Source organism: Pinus tabuliformis, chromosome 8 (assembly GCF_031772625.1).
Source record: "Pinus tabuliformis cultivar Carrire ecotype Pingquan chromosome 8, CPIR1, whole genome shotgun sequence".
NCBI lineage: Eukaryota > Viridiplantae > Streptophyta > Pinopsida > Pinales > Pinaceae > Pinus > Pinus tabuliformis.
This window is the reverse complement of record NC_142294.1, coordinates 848,256,204-848,273,159: the sequence shown is the minus strand read 5'-3', so window position 1 is coordinate 848,273,159 and position 16,956 is coordinate 848,256,204. Positions and strand designations below refer to the sequence as shown.

The 16,956-nt window shown below is 36.1% G+C and overlaps 1 protein-coding gene across 1 annotated transcript; it reads right to left on the bottom strand.

The window, feature by feature from the left end:
* Positions 1–256: 256 nt before the first annotated feature.
* LOC149238230 (aspartyl protease family protein 1-like) lies at positions 257–6,493 on the bottom strand. The gene is made up of 4 exons (XM_089369509.1): positions 5,426–6,493; positions 5,004–5,139; positions 2,561–2,787; positions 257–2,318 (listed from the first exon to the last, which is right to left on the bottom strand). The coding sequence occupies exons 1-4, from the start codon at positions 5,767–5,769 to the stop codon at positions 2,192–2,194; spliced, it is 834 nt and encodes a 277-aa protein (XP_089225635.1). The 5' UTR covers positions 5,770–6,493; the 3' UTR covers positions 257–2,191.
* Positions 6,494–16,956: the final 10,463 nt, after the last annotated feature.

Below are 16,956 nucleotides of genomic sequence, written 5' to 3'. Positions count from 1 at the left end.
ATTGAAAATCCCCTGTAATAACCACTGTCCGACAACCTAATTAAAATTATTTTTCCTGTTTACTGAAGCCTTAGCCTACAAACTATGTGCTTCTACCTGCAACTTCAAAAATATCAGTATCAGAAAATGATAGCACTGAATGATATCCAATAAAAAGAGTTACAATCCATATTAGAAACCATAAATCCATTCTTAATGCTGTGATTGCATTGATAGCAACACAAGCAATTTGATAAATACAAGCACTACACTTTGATTTTGGCAGTCGATAATAATATTACATCTTTACATTAATTTTGGTTTGAACCTGTGAAGCTCAAGGCCCAAATATAACTCCATGCTTATTGGGTTTTCATGTTCTTGACATGGCTTGGAACCTCCGCCCTGGCCACTTACAAGAATGTTTATTTGCTACAGATTTGAGTAATAGACGAAACTGACCCACCAATGCCAAAGACAATGCCGAATACGATGAGCAAGGCATCAGCAAGGATCCATATCAGAGATAATTCATGCCAACAAGCATGCAAATGAAACAGAGCAGGAAATAGAAACCCTAAAATACAACCAATACTGCTCCCAATCAGAGATAAAAAAATCTGCAAATGAAGGGACCAGAATTGACACTATTGTTATCGAGAAAATCGCAAGAGATCTGATCATGAAGGAAAACTCCCCTCTGCTAAACCTCCCTTCTAGGACTTCATAAACATGATTCATCATCAGTGGAAATGTGAAGAAAAGGTTCAGACATAAGGCAATCTGAACAAAATCTGTGATCCAGCTTTTCCCCAAGTTCAGAGTCACCATATCTCTGGTTGCACTTCCAAAATCAATATACTCGAATGCTCCGAAACCCCCATAAATGAGAGCAATGAAGAGAAATTCAACGGCCAAAACTCCACCAAATCTATGTTTTTTCTCCATAGCTAATTCCAGGGGCAAAATCATGCTTACCCCTTCAAATGCATAGATTGCTACACCCACTCCATAAGGAATAGCAGAGAAACCTGTAAAAGCCTGAACATCTGGACCCACAGTACTCAATATGGACAACACATCTTGCACCACAACAGTTAGCATTGCAGAAATGTAAATGGTATATGCTAAAACACTAAAAGGGGCCAGATGGGTAAGGGTTCGAATCCCACTCATGATGAGCTCCAGTGGAAAAATGGCCCATATGAAGCCTACCTTCCTGGTAACATCCAACGAGGTAGACAAATAGACTCCATGAGGATTCAACGAGGATTCTTGGGATTTGGGATTGGGCTGTGGTTTGGATCCTGTAAACATGTAAGACAGAGTATTCCCTGTGAATATGAGATAACCTACACAAACTCCTGCCATGCAGAGGACCACCATAAAATCCACCATGGCTTTCCCTGTACTTCCATAAACAGCAAAGCCCAGATCTCCAAAGCTATCTATTTTCTGAAATCCTTGCCTTTTGAGGGCCCTCTTAGACCACACCAACATCGTCATGCCATAATAGGCAATGCATGCCACCAGTGCCAGTACAATAAGGCCTGAGAGCCATCCAGTCTTCATGAAAGTGTAGGTCAATCCCAGCACTCCTGCTCCTACAATCGATACCATTTTCGACTGTAAATATGTTTTCCACCCCACACCTGGAAGGATCTGCATTTGAAGAAACACAAATGGAATGAAAGGGTGACTACTAGGGCTGAATTTGTGACTGCTTTTTATCACAACTTTGATGCTTACACCCTAGATGATTGCTTCTTCACCCTCAAAATAAGAATCAGAGAGGCTGCATGAAAGAGTTCCGCCAAGGCACCCCACTTGTAGAGATTATTTCTCCTCTGCAAGTAGTTTCCATGTATATGGATGGGCTGAATAGTCCATCCAAGGATATGTCAAAGCAGTAGAAGCCTTAAAGCCTACTTGAAGACATGTATATTTAGAGATTTCCAGAAGCTGCTTTACAACAAAAGATTATTTATTAAAAAAAACAGTGAGGACTAATACTATGGGAATTGAAAATCCCCTGTAATAACCACTGTCTGACAACCTAATTAAAATTATTTTTCCTGTTTACTGAAGCCTTAGCCTACAAACTATGTGCTTCTACCTACAACCTCAAAAATATCAGTATCAGAAAATGATAGCACTAAATGATATCCAATAAAAAGAGTTACAATCCATATTAGAAACCATAAATCCATTCTTAATGCTGTGATACAAGGCCTGATTTGTGTAAAACGGTAGGGACAGATATAGGTTCAATGCCAAGCCCAAGTAGGCCATTTGGAGCTGCAGCTTCTAGAAATGTGCCTGTTTGTACCCTTCCACACCTATCAAATGCACAAGCAAAGATGCAGTGATTAGTGTTCATTCATTTGTAGCACTTAAAAAGGGAAAAGCACTTGATAGTGCACACTGCACAGCAATATTCAGGTCACGTGTCATAGTCAAATTCAGTATGGTCTCAGACTGCTATCTAGAGGCAGAAAACTCATTTCTAAAAATTTTAGTCTTTATTTCTAAAAAAATAAAGAAAAAAAAATCACTTACAACAGCAAAAAATAAATCATACCCGAATGTGATAGGCGCCTTCACCACCGTTCCATTCTGTGATCCATCTCCAGGAGTCAGATAAAGAACATCCTCCACTAAAGTTCCTGCAGTGGATGTATCTTCTGGGAGATATGTAACGTTGTATGGGCATTGATCACTAGATTTGGAGCATTGATTTTGTAAATCACACAGAGTATTATTACAAGTAACTTGCTTGCTTGTCTTAGAGGCTGATGGACTGTAAGTCTGCAAATCAATGTCCTGTTGAAATCAGAATTAAATCAGAAACTAAATCCCACTCCAAGTTGAGGCATAGAAATGATTAATTCTTTTTCTGAAGAATTCCATATCAAGGAAACGCACAGAAGCACAAGATATGAAGAAGACTAAGCATGCAACAAAATGGCCTTTTTGGGAAACCCTTGTGGGAATTCCCCGCGATTCCTATAAATCCAGCACATTTCCAGATTGTTTGACCATACAGGCTGATTTGGAGACCTCTAAAAATCCCAGGGAAGTTAAAAATCTGTGAATAGGAAACATTGCCAGTGTCGAAGCAGGATTGACCACTGGATTCGAGTCGGAACCGCGCCTGAAATGCACCGGCAAGAGGGCCATGTTGTTGCACATTTATCCTACTTCACAAGATAATAAGTTATTTTGTAGTTAGGAATCATTTTTACATGCTTCATTCACAGTGCAGAGGAGTTATTTTGCCTGACAAGGAAGAATGCAAATGCATTTAGTAAGTGGAGAGAATGTTGTGCATATGAAAGAAACATTGTCACTATGCCATAATAAATAGGGTTCTGAAAGGCCAAGCTGATGCTAATGCCTGCCAATTTCAATGTTCAGCCTTAGAAAATGTACATTGATGAGAATGGTGGTAGTACCGTAGTATATATGAGGTTAGTGGTATTAGTATGCTCTTTCCCAACTATAGATAAGGTGTTTCAAATAACTGTGATTCTAAGGTGTTAGAAGGATGGTGCAACTTGAAGTGACAACCTGTAATTCAGTTCCTTAAGTAACTTTGTGCGAAATAGCATCGGCAAAAATTGGTCCAGGGTCAGCAACTTGGGAAGTCAGCCAACTAGGATAAAAAATATGCAAAAAATGGGCAAAATTTGGCAAAGCATAAACTCTGATTCGTTTTGGGTAAGACTACTATCAGTTGGATTTCTAGGGATTAGTTCCTTGTTAAATCTGGCATTCATGCTGTAATCAGTATTAGAAATATGTGACTAAAAATTTTTAATAGTATTTAGAGTTCTTCACATCAACCTATATCTCCAAGTAAATTATATTAATCTCTTTTCAGTAGATTTAATTATTGGAACGACCTGCAAGTCCTTAAAGCTAGGTCATCAACTACGAGAAGAGATGGTTTAAAAGAAATCTCTTAGCTTGAATTGATTTTCAGAATCTAGTTTCAAGCATCAGATGAATCAAATAATTTTATTGTAATCAAGCAACATGTATAGTCGCTCTTATATGTCTTTTCCCTAGCTGTTTCTTATGCAATAAAATGTTTTCAATTGAACTTGGTTGCTAAAGGTTTGACAATTTGTCTTTGGAAACAGCATAAACCTCTGGTTGGTGGCCTATTGAAGAAAATAGCATCAAGCCAACCAAACTGCCCTATCAAGTTTAAAAGGCAGTGCCAATAGTATGCACCCTGTTGACCTCTGTTCTTCTGCAAAAGCAACGGTTCTTGCTTGTCTTTGCAGATGTATCTTGCACTTCAGCTAGAGATACAGGTTTTGGAAGGCTAAAGAAAATTACTGATTAATACAGGAAAAGTTGTGGAATTTTGGGAATGTGAAGCACCAAAACACAGTCAAACATCCTCACAGATTTTTACTTTGGAATGGCAAAGCTCAGGCAACAAACATGACCCCATTATGCACCCATGTTCTCACTTTGGCTCAGGAAATCATCAAAACACAATCAAGACACCCTTATATGGAATTTTATTTTGAGCGGTGAAGCTTATGAATCAAACATGACTCTATGCTTATTATGAACCCATGTTCTCTCTGTGGCTCGGGAAATCACCCAAACACAATCAAACAACCTCATTGAATTTTACTTGGATATGGCAAAGCTTAGGGATCAAACATGACTCCATGTTTATTATGCACCCATGTTCTTACTGTGGCTCGAAAATCAGCACTGGCCACTCACAAATAATTTTCAACCATCCCGAATTTTTTACTCTCGAAAATATGTTCAAAAGGGTTCCGTTTTCTACCTTTAATATTTGATCAACACCATGCCCATGGAAAAAACTAACAGATGGGCACAATAGCCCATTGCTGATAAGAAGAATGAAACCATAGTCTAAGTGGAATTCACAGCCAGTGCAATCTCACATAATTGTTTATCACAAGAATAAAATTCAACATTAATGTAATAGGTCAGTAGGTTTAACAGGGAGAAGCTGAAAATGCAATACATACAAGTCCATAGCTAGGTGCAGAAGTAGGAGCACACTGTTGGCAATCACAAGGCACCCAGAACAAATCGCTGCCCGTATCAAGTGCTACAAGTAAAGTTACATTAGGTGTGCCCACTTGAACCACAGTGTAGTACAAACTGTCCAGATCACAGAACAGGAAGTTAGGAGCGTAATGAGCGATTAAATTAGAATCAAACATGGAACTTTAGCAATTTTGATTTTGATTATGAACTTTAGCAACACTTTTGAAAACTAGAAAACCATTACTTTAATTGTACAGCATACTGTCAATGATCTATTGGCAAATGAATTGATTCATTCGGAGGTTCTGCTAGTATCAACATACATAATTTTATTTTGGGTTCATTCCAAATTCTTATGCAACATAAGTAATACTGTAATAGACAAGGAAGCAGAACTTACAATCCCAACTGTTGAAGTTCAAGTGTCTCGTTCCCTTCTGCAAATGTGAGAGAAGAGTATTCAACAAGTTGACGACCATGGCGAGCAGAGTCATGATGATACAGTGTTTTGTAATACTCATTGCTTCCCTCCATAGGCCAACTTTGTGTATCTAATCCATGTCTGTAAGTCATCCACTCTTTTACTTCATGAGAAAATTTATGATACATCTGCAAACTGTAGGATTGCCCATTGGAATACCCAAAGCCAAGAGATAACAATAAAATTGTGTGACAAATAAGGCTCAGTGTTGGGTTTTCCATGGCGAGCAGAGTCATGATGATACAGTGTTTTGTAATACTCATTGCTTCCCTCCATAGGCCAACTTTGTGTATCTAATCCATGTCTGTAAGTCATCCACTCTTTTACTTCATGAGAAAATTTATGATACATCTGCAAACTGTAGGATTGCCCATTGGAATACCCAAAGCCAAGAGATAACAATAAAATTGTGTGACAAATAAGGCTCAGTGTTGGGTTTTCCATGGCAGAGAGCAAATTTCCCTGTACTTCCATAAACAGCAAAGCCCAGATCTCCAAAGCTATATTTTCTGAAATCCTTGCCTTTTGAGGGCCCTCTTAGACCACACCAACAGCGCCATGCCATAATAGGCAATGCATGCCACCAGTGCCAGTACAATAAGGCCTGAGGGCCATCCAGTCTTCATGAAAGTGTAGGTCAATCCCAGCACCCCTGCTCCTACAATCAATACCATTTTCGACTGTAACTATGTCGGGATTAATGGAGGCTACAAGGAATCAGAGTATCTTCCATGAATTCAAAAAACTGTTAACCCCGCACCCACCCTTGATCTTCATCTTCAGAAGTTTTCTTCCCACACCAAAAACCACTGCTGACCCAAATCATGCTGACCCAAATCAGACGAGAAGACAGAGATTCAGAAGTTTTCTTCCCACACCAAAAACCGCTGCTGACCCAAATCATGCTAACCCAAATCAGACGAGAAGACAGAGATACAAAAATGTGAGAACCAGAATCATAAAACAGGAAGCAGATAAAAAAATCTGGAAGCTGGGGATTCGGTTCCAAAAATCTGAGAATCCAAACCAAAAATGGTCTGAATACCGCCACCCACTTCGATATACCCATAAAATTTCCCCGTGTCGCTTCAGACCTCAGGGCGTGCGACTCTTCACTGATCAGAATGTTCTCCACGGATGATCTAATGGCTGGAGATGATTTAATCGTCTAACAATCCATTTAACGGCCCACGTTGAGACCCGGTGGCATGGTAAACAGCAAAGCCCAGATCTCCAAAGCTATATTTTCTGAAATCCTTGCCTTTTGAGGGCCCTCTTAGACCACACCAACAGCGCCATGCCATAATAGGCAATGCATGCCACCAGTGCCAGTACAATAAGGCCTGAGGGCCATCCAGTCTTCATGAAAGTGTAGGTCAATCCCAGCACCCCTGCTCCTACAATCAATACCATTTTCGACTGTAACTATGTCGGGATTAATGGAGGCTACAAGGAATCAGAGTATCTTCCATGAATTCAAAAAACTGTTAACCCCGCACCCACCCTTGATCTTCATCTTCAGAAGTTTTCTTCCCACACCAAAAACCGCTGCTGACCCAAATCATGCTGACCCAAATCAGACGAGAAGACAGAGATTCAGAAGTTTTCTTCCCACACCAAAAACCGCTGCTGACCCAAATCATGCTAACCCAAATCAGACGAGAAGACAGAGATACAAAAATGTGAGAACCAGAATCATAAAACAGGAAGCAGATAAAAAAATCTGGAAACTGGGGATTCGGTTCCAAAAATCTGAGAATCCAAACCAAAAATGGTCTGAATACCGCCACCCACTTCGATATACCCATAAAATTTCCCCGTGTCGCTTCAGACCTCAGGGCGTGCGACTCTTCACTGATCAGAATGTTCTCCACGGATGATCTAATGGCTGGAGATGATTTAATCGTCTAACAATCCATTTAACGGCCCACGTTGAGACCCGGTGGCATGGAGGGGAGTTCGTCTCAGAGGGAACGCCTTACGGCGTAATTAAAAAAATAAAAAAATGTTAGGATAATAATATATTTTAAATATTATTTATAAAAATAATTTGTTCATATTAGAAATATTATATAATATTTCTAATTAAGTATATTAAATTTTATCATATTAATATAGTAAATTTTATTTTCAATATTAATAAATATTAATTTTAAAAATGTAAAATTAAAATTTATTAATTTGTGTTAATATTTTTTTTTGTAAGTTTGGCAAGATTACATGTTCATCATGTCTAATATATAACTCTGATTAGGTGGAAAATTGAACCAGTAACTTTAAATCAAAAAATGAATTGAATCAGTAAATTCAAATCAAAAAATACCTTAATAAACAGTATATTTAAGATCCCGTAGACTAATTTGTATTAATAATTATATGAACAAATTCAACTAAATATTTAAATTTTAATATCTTATAAATTTATTTAAAAACAAAAAACAAATAAATATATAAAATTTTAATATCTTTATAAAATTAAACTTACTATATATAAATTTCAAACATCATTATAAATTTCAAACATCATGTATGTATCGAAGAGGCTCAAGTCATTGCTAGAGTTGCTCAGTTTCACCATCGCAAGTTTAGGGAGGCCCTGGAGATTGAAAAAAGGCCGAATAATCTTAATAGGGATGATGGCTGGAAGATCAGCAGTTGTTGGGTCCCAACCCTATCTTCCTAGCCTCCGCGGTCCCTTCTTGGTATGGTCTCTGTGTTTCTTATTTCCTTTCCTTAAGAATTGTTTCCTTTGGGTTTGTGGTTTATTTGCTTGCTTTTCTCTTGATTTGATTTGTTCTTCTTTTAATTATCGCCCTTATGGTCTTGATTTAGTCCCCTCTTTTTCCCTTTATATTCGAAGATTATTAAATTTGGCAACCTGGGAATATTTAACATAATATATGATTAAGAATAATTGAACTATCCTTAGATTGTAAGGTAATTATTTAAGTTTTAATAATTATATAGGTTTGGCTGATAATTGATATAAATTGATATAATATTTTAATAAAAATTTATTAGAATGATTAGATATTAAAGAATTTTAAATTGATATATTTATATATATAATTAAAAACATATATATATATTTAAACATTAAATATAATATTATTAGAATGTTAGGTATGGTAATATATTAATTTATATATATACTTTTATATATAGATATATATATAAATAAATAAATGGTTTAGTTTTGATAACTAACCATTGATCTAATTCAATTTTTAGTAAAAATTATAGTTTTCTAATAATTTATATAAATAATTTAAAAACTAAATATTAAATATAGTATTATATTAGGTATGGAAAAATATTATTATATATAATTATATATTTATATATATATATATATATATATAGAATAATTTAAATATATAAATAGATTAATAACCTCTGATCTGGTTAAAAAAATTTACCCAGTTTACTTAGCTCTAGAAGTATAATAATAATTATAAAGAATATTAATATTAATTTAGTTAAAGGGGGTTTGACTGGGTCCTTAAGTTGAAAAATAGTCGTTAGTCTTTTTAGCCGTTGGAGTCTCTGCTTGGACTATTTAACTCGCTATACTGGATCTGTATCTTCAACTTGTCCTGACGATGAACCACACTAGTTGGTTCGAAACGCGTCGACAAATGATCAATTATGTGATTTCGCCAAAAAGTTTCTAAACAAACGTTATGGATCACAGAAATCTAAATTCCTTGATCATTATAAATTTGAATCATTATTTTAGTTTTTTAAAAAAACCTAAAAAATACTACATAACATGAAAAATATAATAAAATCAATAATGTGGTTGATTGATAATACTAACACACTAAAATGTTGATTTTTTAGATTTCATGTTTACTTATGATACCAAAAAACAAACGCACATGCCATAAAAATGATTCATGATTCATATTAATAACGGATTATTTAAAAATATATATATATATATATATTTAAATAATTTTTGAAATGAAATTTACATATAAATTTCATATTTGTTTTGTAGTGATGTTTTGAATAAATATAATAAAAATATTTGTAATAAAATATGTGTTTGAAATAAGTAAATTAAAATATTTGCATTCTTTATTTAATAATATTTATTTATATATATAAGTTTTTGATATTGAAAATTCATTCTTAAATTTTCATTTTCTTAGAGTTGAAATTCTTAAATGTTGGAAGTGATGCTTCCATGTCATGTGTAGTTGTTATTAGGAGTTACGAGGAGTTAGTGTAGATGTTGATGTTTCTAATACATGAGTTGTAGTCATGATCTAGATGTGTCGAAGTCAGTAATCTATGTGCTATATATTTGTACCTGTGGTGATTAATAATGGTATCAATGAAGTGATTTGTGTGTGCCATAATGTGCTCTCTCTATTTTTCTATCATGGTATCAGAGAGGGTTCTAGCTTAACTCCCTCAAGGGAGGGCCAGGAAGATCAGAGAGCTTTGAAGCTAGATTTTTATACACAGTTTAGTGCATGACTTTCGTGTGCTTGTGTGTATATTTGTTCGCGATGTAGATCTGTTTTATCTTTTTTAGGTGGTGTTGCAATGAGATCCCCATTTTTCCAATACATTATTATGACAGTAGCAGGAATGGTCAGGGTATGGAAAAGAGCAACCAAGCGACCATTGGTGTAATTGATTAAAGCATTCAATGTTGTCAAGCCTCTCTCGCACAAGCCGATGTCCGAGACTGAATCTGCAAGAATATCCACTAAAAGAGCAACATCCCCAACTTCTACAAGATTGACTTGAAATTTTCTCCCAGTTACCGTAATATGGAAAATGATAAAAATGTTGGCCTTTGTGGGTGTCAGGAATATGGACTTTTTGAGAAGTTCCACTGCATTATGTGTTATTCCCTTGTTGTGTGCTATACTTTCCTACAAGCAATTATCACTTACTATTTCTTGGAGAAGCACAACAACATTCCTCTTTATTTCAGAATTTTTGTGCACAAGAATGTATATAATGCAAAGAAAAGAATCAATGGAAGTAAGCGATTCTCGGACCTCCTCATCTACAACCAACAAAATCATGACAAGCATTCCTAGCGCCTTGTCGCAAATGTCCTTTGTGCTACAATATGTTCAGCGCCTGGACACTCTATACTGCAAAAATGGATGCCAAAATGTGAACTGCATTGGAAGATCTGTCGAGGATCATACGATCATTCAAGGAGAAGGCTAACGGTGGCAATAATATTAAAGCATGGCTTTTATATGTCTAATTGTCATATGAGTGTTTTGATCGTTCATAGTTATGGTTCCTATAGTATTTTATATGTGTGATCAGTAGGTATTTATTGTTTGTACGGTACAATATGGAGTGATATGTTTTATGAAGATGTTATGCATAAATTTTTAATGGATCTATAAAGGAGGGTGTCTCACACATCTACAGTTTCACTGCTAAATTTGTGAAATCAAATGGAGAACTGCAAATAACAGGCCAACTATTGAATAGGCTAATGTCACCCATCATGCTCCAGGAGCATTAGTCACAAGTAGTTCTTAATAAGGTCAAGCTTGTGTTACCCGTCGTGCTCTAGGAGTGTCAGTACAAGTTCTTTTTTAGACAAGGTCAAGTTGTAGAATTGTTTACTAAAGAAATTTTGTACCTAAAATGTTATCCTAGATAACTAGTGAATATAGTGGAAGACCATATATTCAACAGATGGTGACAGTTCCATAGGATGGTTCAGTATTGAGATTGACCCGTTGTGCTTCGGGAGGTTGAAAAGCGTCAATTCTGTAAAGTACATCAATGATGGTGAGAGGTGGTTATGCTTAAATGGAGGTCAAGTGACAGCTCGAAGATGCGGTGGTGAAAGAGCGATGTTTGCGAGATTCCAAAGTGGACATGGATGTTGATGAAGACCAGTCAAACAAAGATTATTCTTGTTGTTGTAATATGTGTTTTCAATATTTTCCATGTAAGCATTAAGGGAGGGTGTTGGAAGTAATGCTTCCATGTCATGTGTAGTTGTCATTAGGAGTTACGAGGAGTCAATCTAGATGTTTTTGTTTCCAATACATGAGTTGTAGTCATGATCTAGATGTGTCGAAGTTAATAATTTATGTCCTATATATTTGTCCCATTAGGGATGTTTCATTCCCATTCCTAAGCTTCCAAAAACATTGGAACAAAGTGAATGAGTTAAAAGAATGTCAAGAGTGGTCCCTGTGCAACTATGGTATAAATATACACAACAATTTTGCAACCATTAACTAATAGAAATAAAGATAGTTTCATTATTAATTACATAAATGAGTGGCGAGAATCTTACAATAGAGTTACAAAAGCTTACTTACAACATTTTGAATGTCAAATCATTGCGCTCCAATCTTATTTAGCATGCCACAACCAAGTGTGGGTAATGACTCTCCATCCAACCAACTCCCTATTCCAAATAATTGATAGCCTCTAAGCCCTCAATGAACTACCATGCCAATATGTAATCCTTGTTTCCCAATAATTATCCAAGAAAAAAATGCCTCATATCCTTCTTCTTATTCATTAAATAACATGTGGTATCATCTAAAGTCAAAGAAGACCCATAATCTAATGGCTCAAATTTCAATAAATCTAAATGTATAAATAAACAAAACAATTTTACAATCTTTAACTAATAAAAAAAAAGATGTTTCCATTATTAATTGCAAAAATGAGTGGTAAGAATCTTACATGAGAGTTGCAGAAGTTAAGTTACAACGTTGAGCAGTGAGAATCTTACATTACACTTACAGAAAATTACTTACAGCATTGTGAATGTCGAATTGTTGTATTCCAATCTTTGATTTAGCATGCCACAACTGAGTGTGAGGGGTGACTCTCCACCCAACAAACTCCTTAGTCTAGACAACTACGAATGTTTAAGCCCTCAACCAACTACCCATCCAATGTTTAGTCCTTTCTTCCCAAGGATTTTATAGGAAAAAGATGTATTTATCCTCCTTTTCATTCATTAAATAGCATGTGATATCATCTAAAGTAAAAAGGATACATAATATAATGGCTTAAATTTTAATTAATATAAATGCATAAATAAACACAATAATTTTGCGACCACTAACTAATAAAAATACACGAGAACTACATAAAATTAACTTACTTACAAAGCTATGAATGTTGAGCCATTGTGCTCCAATCTTTGATCTAGCATGCCACAACTAAGTGTGGAGAACATCTCTTCACCCAACCAATCTGTCAATCCAGATAATTGAGAATGCTTGAGCCCTCAATCAACTACCCATGTCAGTTTTTAATCCCCATTTCCTAAGAATCCTTAAAAAAAACGAACACTTCATATCCTTATCCTTTTTCATAAATAAAACTCCTTTGTCTATCCATGCAATATGATCCATTTGTTTGTTTTTTTGTTTTTGCTTTTATTTTTGTTTGTTTGTTTGTTTGTTTGTTTGTTTTTGTTTTGTTTGTTTGTTTGTTTGTTTTTCAATAACATTTTCTTAATTTAACTTTTCCATAAATTTATCTTTACTTATTTTTACAACTTTTTTTTTCACGGGGTGGGAAAATCTATCATAACTCAGTTGTCAAACCAACAGTGAGGACAACCATCTCTAGTTGCTATTCGCAAATGTAGGCTGACTCATCACCGTTATTCAAAGAAAACCATGCCACCTGGAATAACCGCCTAGTGGTCTGTAAGGGGGCATGCTTTCACTCCTGTCAGATGCCTCTGGGCCTTGGGTCGTTAACCTGTTTCCTTACGTCCGAGGAAGACGAGCTCTTAGCCAAGCAGAAACAATTTTAGGGCATACTCCAGACCCATTTACAACTTTTCTTTTATTAATAAATAGTTGTTTTATTTATTTATTAAATTTATTTATTTTTATTAGTTTTTTAAGAGTAAAATTCTATTAGGTTTTAAAAATACATATCAAAGTGGTTTATGGTTTTCTACTTGTGAAGCTAGACTAATGGCATAAGCACAATTTTTGCAATATCCAACAAACGGTGTTTGGAAGTTTATAAGAAAAATATATAAATAATGTACTGCTTGGCTAAGAAGTTTGATCTAGTAACTAACTTGGAAATAAAAAACAAACAAAGGTAACTTAAAAAACCATAAAGACTGAGAACCATAATTTGGATATGGAGTAATATGATGTATCCACCGTAATGGGCACCTTCTTGTTGCTAGGAGAGAATTTAGGATATGAGGGAAGACCCAAATGGTCTTCAATATGGCCCAACTACATGTCTAAGTTCCACGTCGTAAGTTGTAGCTCATCCAACATAAGAAGGATTCTCTCCTCAGCCTCATTTCAATCCAACAAGAGGCAACCCAACAAGAGCTTCAAATGGAAATAGATGTTAACAATATATATGTACTAGCTATATTTACCTTTGGTATGCCCAGTATCAATAACTCGATTAGCTATTTCTCCAAACACTCTGGAATCTGTCAAAAAGCCACATTCTATGGCTATGTCTTGTTCCACCTAAGTGATTTCCTCTTGAATATCTTACAAAGCATTAGCTTTGTATATCTACGTTGAGCTTAAGAGCCCCCTTAATTCCAAAAGTAAGTAGCCCCTCGTTAACTCCTGACCCATTTACAAGACATTGGGATTGGTACCTAAAAGAAACAAAAAGCTTGGATAAAGAGAAGTGACACTTGAGGAGGGGGCCAAGAGAAGAGTCAATGAGGTAGGGGCGAGAAAGGAGAGACTAGTGACAATGATACCAACAACCAGGACCAATGACAAGGTGATTGTAAAGGAGGAGAAGCCAATATGGAGCAGCTGAACCAATTTGATAGGGATTAATAAGCCAGAAGAGAGACTCTAAAATGCAAACCTCATTAAGAGGGGGAAGACAAGGTTAGTAACTCCTAAGTAGAAGAGGACCAACAAATAAGGAAACAATAAGGAACAAGGGAAATTACCAAGTAAAAATAGGAAATCACCTCCATAGACATCCATATTGTTCTTAAACCCACGAAGGTCGATAATGCCCCTGCCTTCAATTTAATGTATGCTAACTTTACAATTCCTGTGTTTAAAAATCGACCTCTCATGAGAGTAAATGACTACTTTTGCAAATGATTGAAGAAAGTCATGGGGGGTCTAGTAAATACTAAAACTTACAGTGGTCCTAAGTTTCCTAATCTGCATAGCATTAAAATGACAAATCTCCATCCAATCTCGATCATAACATTTGTAATTTTAGGAATGAACTTGCACCATATCCAAGATAGCTTACTCGATCCCACTAGCCATAAAAAATTGCATTCTCTCCAATATGAACCTATGTCATGTCTAAGCTTGTTTGCATCATCCCACTAATCTAATGCATTAAATAACTATGATGGCATTAGAGAGGCACATGGTGACATCCATTGCCATGTATGTGTGGTGGGATGACAACCATACACCCTCGCCCCTCCACTTGTCTTGCCTCTAACATCCCATCGAGGGGTTGCTATTTTTATTTTTTATTTGAATACTATTATTTTTATTTTTATTAAGTAATATAGAGCATTACACACAAGGAATAATGCAAAATCAACAATAATGTTAATGAGTTTCTAACTTATGAATATGATAGTAGTCCACGACAACATCACTATGGTATTAACATGGAACGAAATTCTACTTTAGGGATATGATAATACTCATCATAAGTTAAAAGATGATTCGCACAATATGACATCAAGCCAAAGACAAACGTATAGTACAAAATCATCAAAAGACAACCCACTTGGCATGACATAAAGCCAAAGATAATTTACGAGGCATGACACAAAAGTGTTAAAAACAATCTTTAAAGCATGATACAAAATCGTCAATGATGACCCACAAGGCACAACACAAAGCCAAAGAGAACCAATAGGACATGATATTAGTACCAATGCAGAGGAGGATACTATCATATCAGTTGAGAAATCAACATCTCAAAGCCAACTTTTAAATTGATAAAGGTTTTAGTGTAATGATTTTTTTATATAGAATTTCAATTTCACAATTTATTTTGCTTGCTAGTTTATTTGTGATTTGACCTTTGGCTAAGAAATTGTGACAGTGTGCATTTAAGTTGTGAAAATCACCTGAAGATTGCACCTGACTTGGCCCACATCAACCTTTAACGTGGCTAGATTTTTTGTACTCACACGGTTTCAAACCAATGACCTTCACACAATGAGTGCCTTAATAGATTACCCTATTGTCCATTGTTCAACATGTAACAACCCTGGTCAAAAATCCATGTAATAAAGGCAAAATAATAACCAAGGGCATGGGACATGTATTCCAAGTTGAATGTTGGGCAAAAAAACATAGTGATGGGGATCACTTATGATTAATTAACGGCTATGGAAATTGGCAAAGGCAATGACAACGACTTTGGAAAGGCATGAGGCATTATTTGGAATTTTATTTATGAAAATAATGGAAAATAGGAGAAAAGCAAGGTGAAATATCACAAGTTGCATGTGAGGAGGAAAATGAAGGAAAATAATAGAAAAATAAATAAAATTGAGGCCTCATTGGTAAAAAGGCTTATGAGGATCAATTCACAACTTTTGTCAGTGTAGCCTTTTGCCAGTTCAGTTTTGGAGCTCTCATTTTGTACTCTGTCTCTCATACTCTTGGACACTTAGAGTTTTCTTGGAGCACACTTGGAGGAGTGTGGCATACGTGGGATTTGGAGCAAGAAGACAAAAGAAGAGTAGGAAAGCGTAGGCGAGATCAGGATCAACAACTACATCGGGTTTTGCTTGCAGGTACCGAGTTGCATGTATGATTTCCTTGTTGTTCTTAGCATGCATGACACATGGATGTGGGTTCTTGGTTATGATCTGTCATTAGCATGGAGGATTTCTTGGATCGATGGTGGTTTTTGCCTAGCCTTACCATTTCCTGGATAGCCATGGTGTTTTGGGTTTCTTTCCTTTTGTTTTCTGGTTGGTTCTCATGTTCCTTATGGTTGTGGGTTGAGTTACTAGTTCCTAAAGCCTTGGTTGGAAAAATGCTCTAAAAGCCCTGTAACAACTTGGGTTGATTTACTAGTCCTGGAAGCCTTGGTTGGACAAATGCTCTGGAGCCCTTAGTGGGTTGAGTTACTAGCCTTGGAAGCCCTAGTTGGACAACCGCTCTAGATTATGGCAGCAACTGTGGGTTGAGTTACTAGTCCTGGAAGCCTTGGTTGGAACAAATGCTCTGGAGCCCTGGACAACTTGGGCAGAGACCAATTTGTTGATGTTTATCGATGTCCGACCATGACGTGGAATCACTAGTTGATGGTTGAGGTGGTTTGGCCTCTAGAAGCCCTGGTTTGGTTTTATTTGATTGGTGTCATGAGATCCCACATTCATGTTTGGAATATCGTGCGGGGGTGATTGGCTGAAAGAGATTTGGTTCAACCCAATCTATGGTCGGGTGGTATGTGGAAGTCCCTGACTTGGTTGGATTTGA

Coding starts and splice junctions, on each gene's coding strand:
- LOC149238230 (XM_089369509.1), bottom strand. CDS start 5,769: ATGAGTATTACAAAACACTGTATCATCATGACTCTGCTCGCCATGGAA. Junction 2,788..5,003: donor CTGCACCTAGCTATGGACTT/GTATGTATTGCA, acceptor ATTGATTTGCAG/ACTTACAGTCCATCAGCCTC. Junction 2,319..2,560: donor AAGGCGCCTATCACATTCGG/GTATGATTTATT, acceptor TGCATTTGATAG/GTGTGGAAGGGTACAAACAG.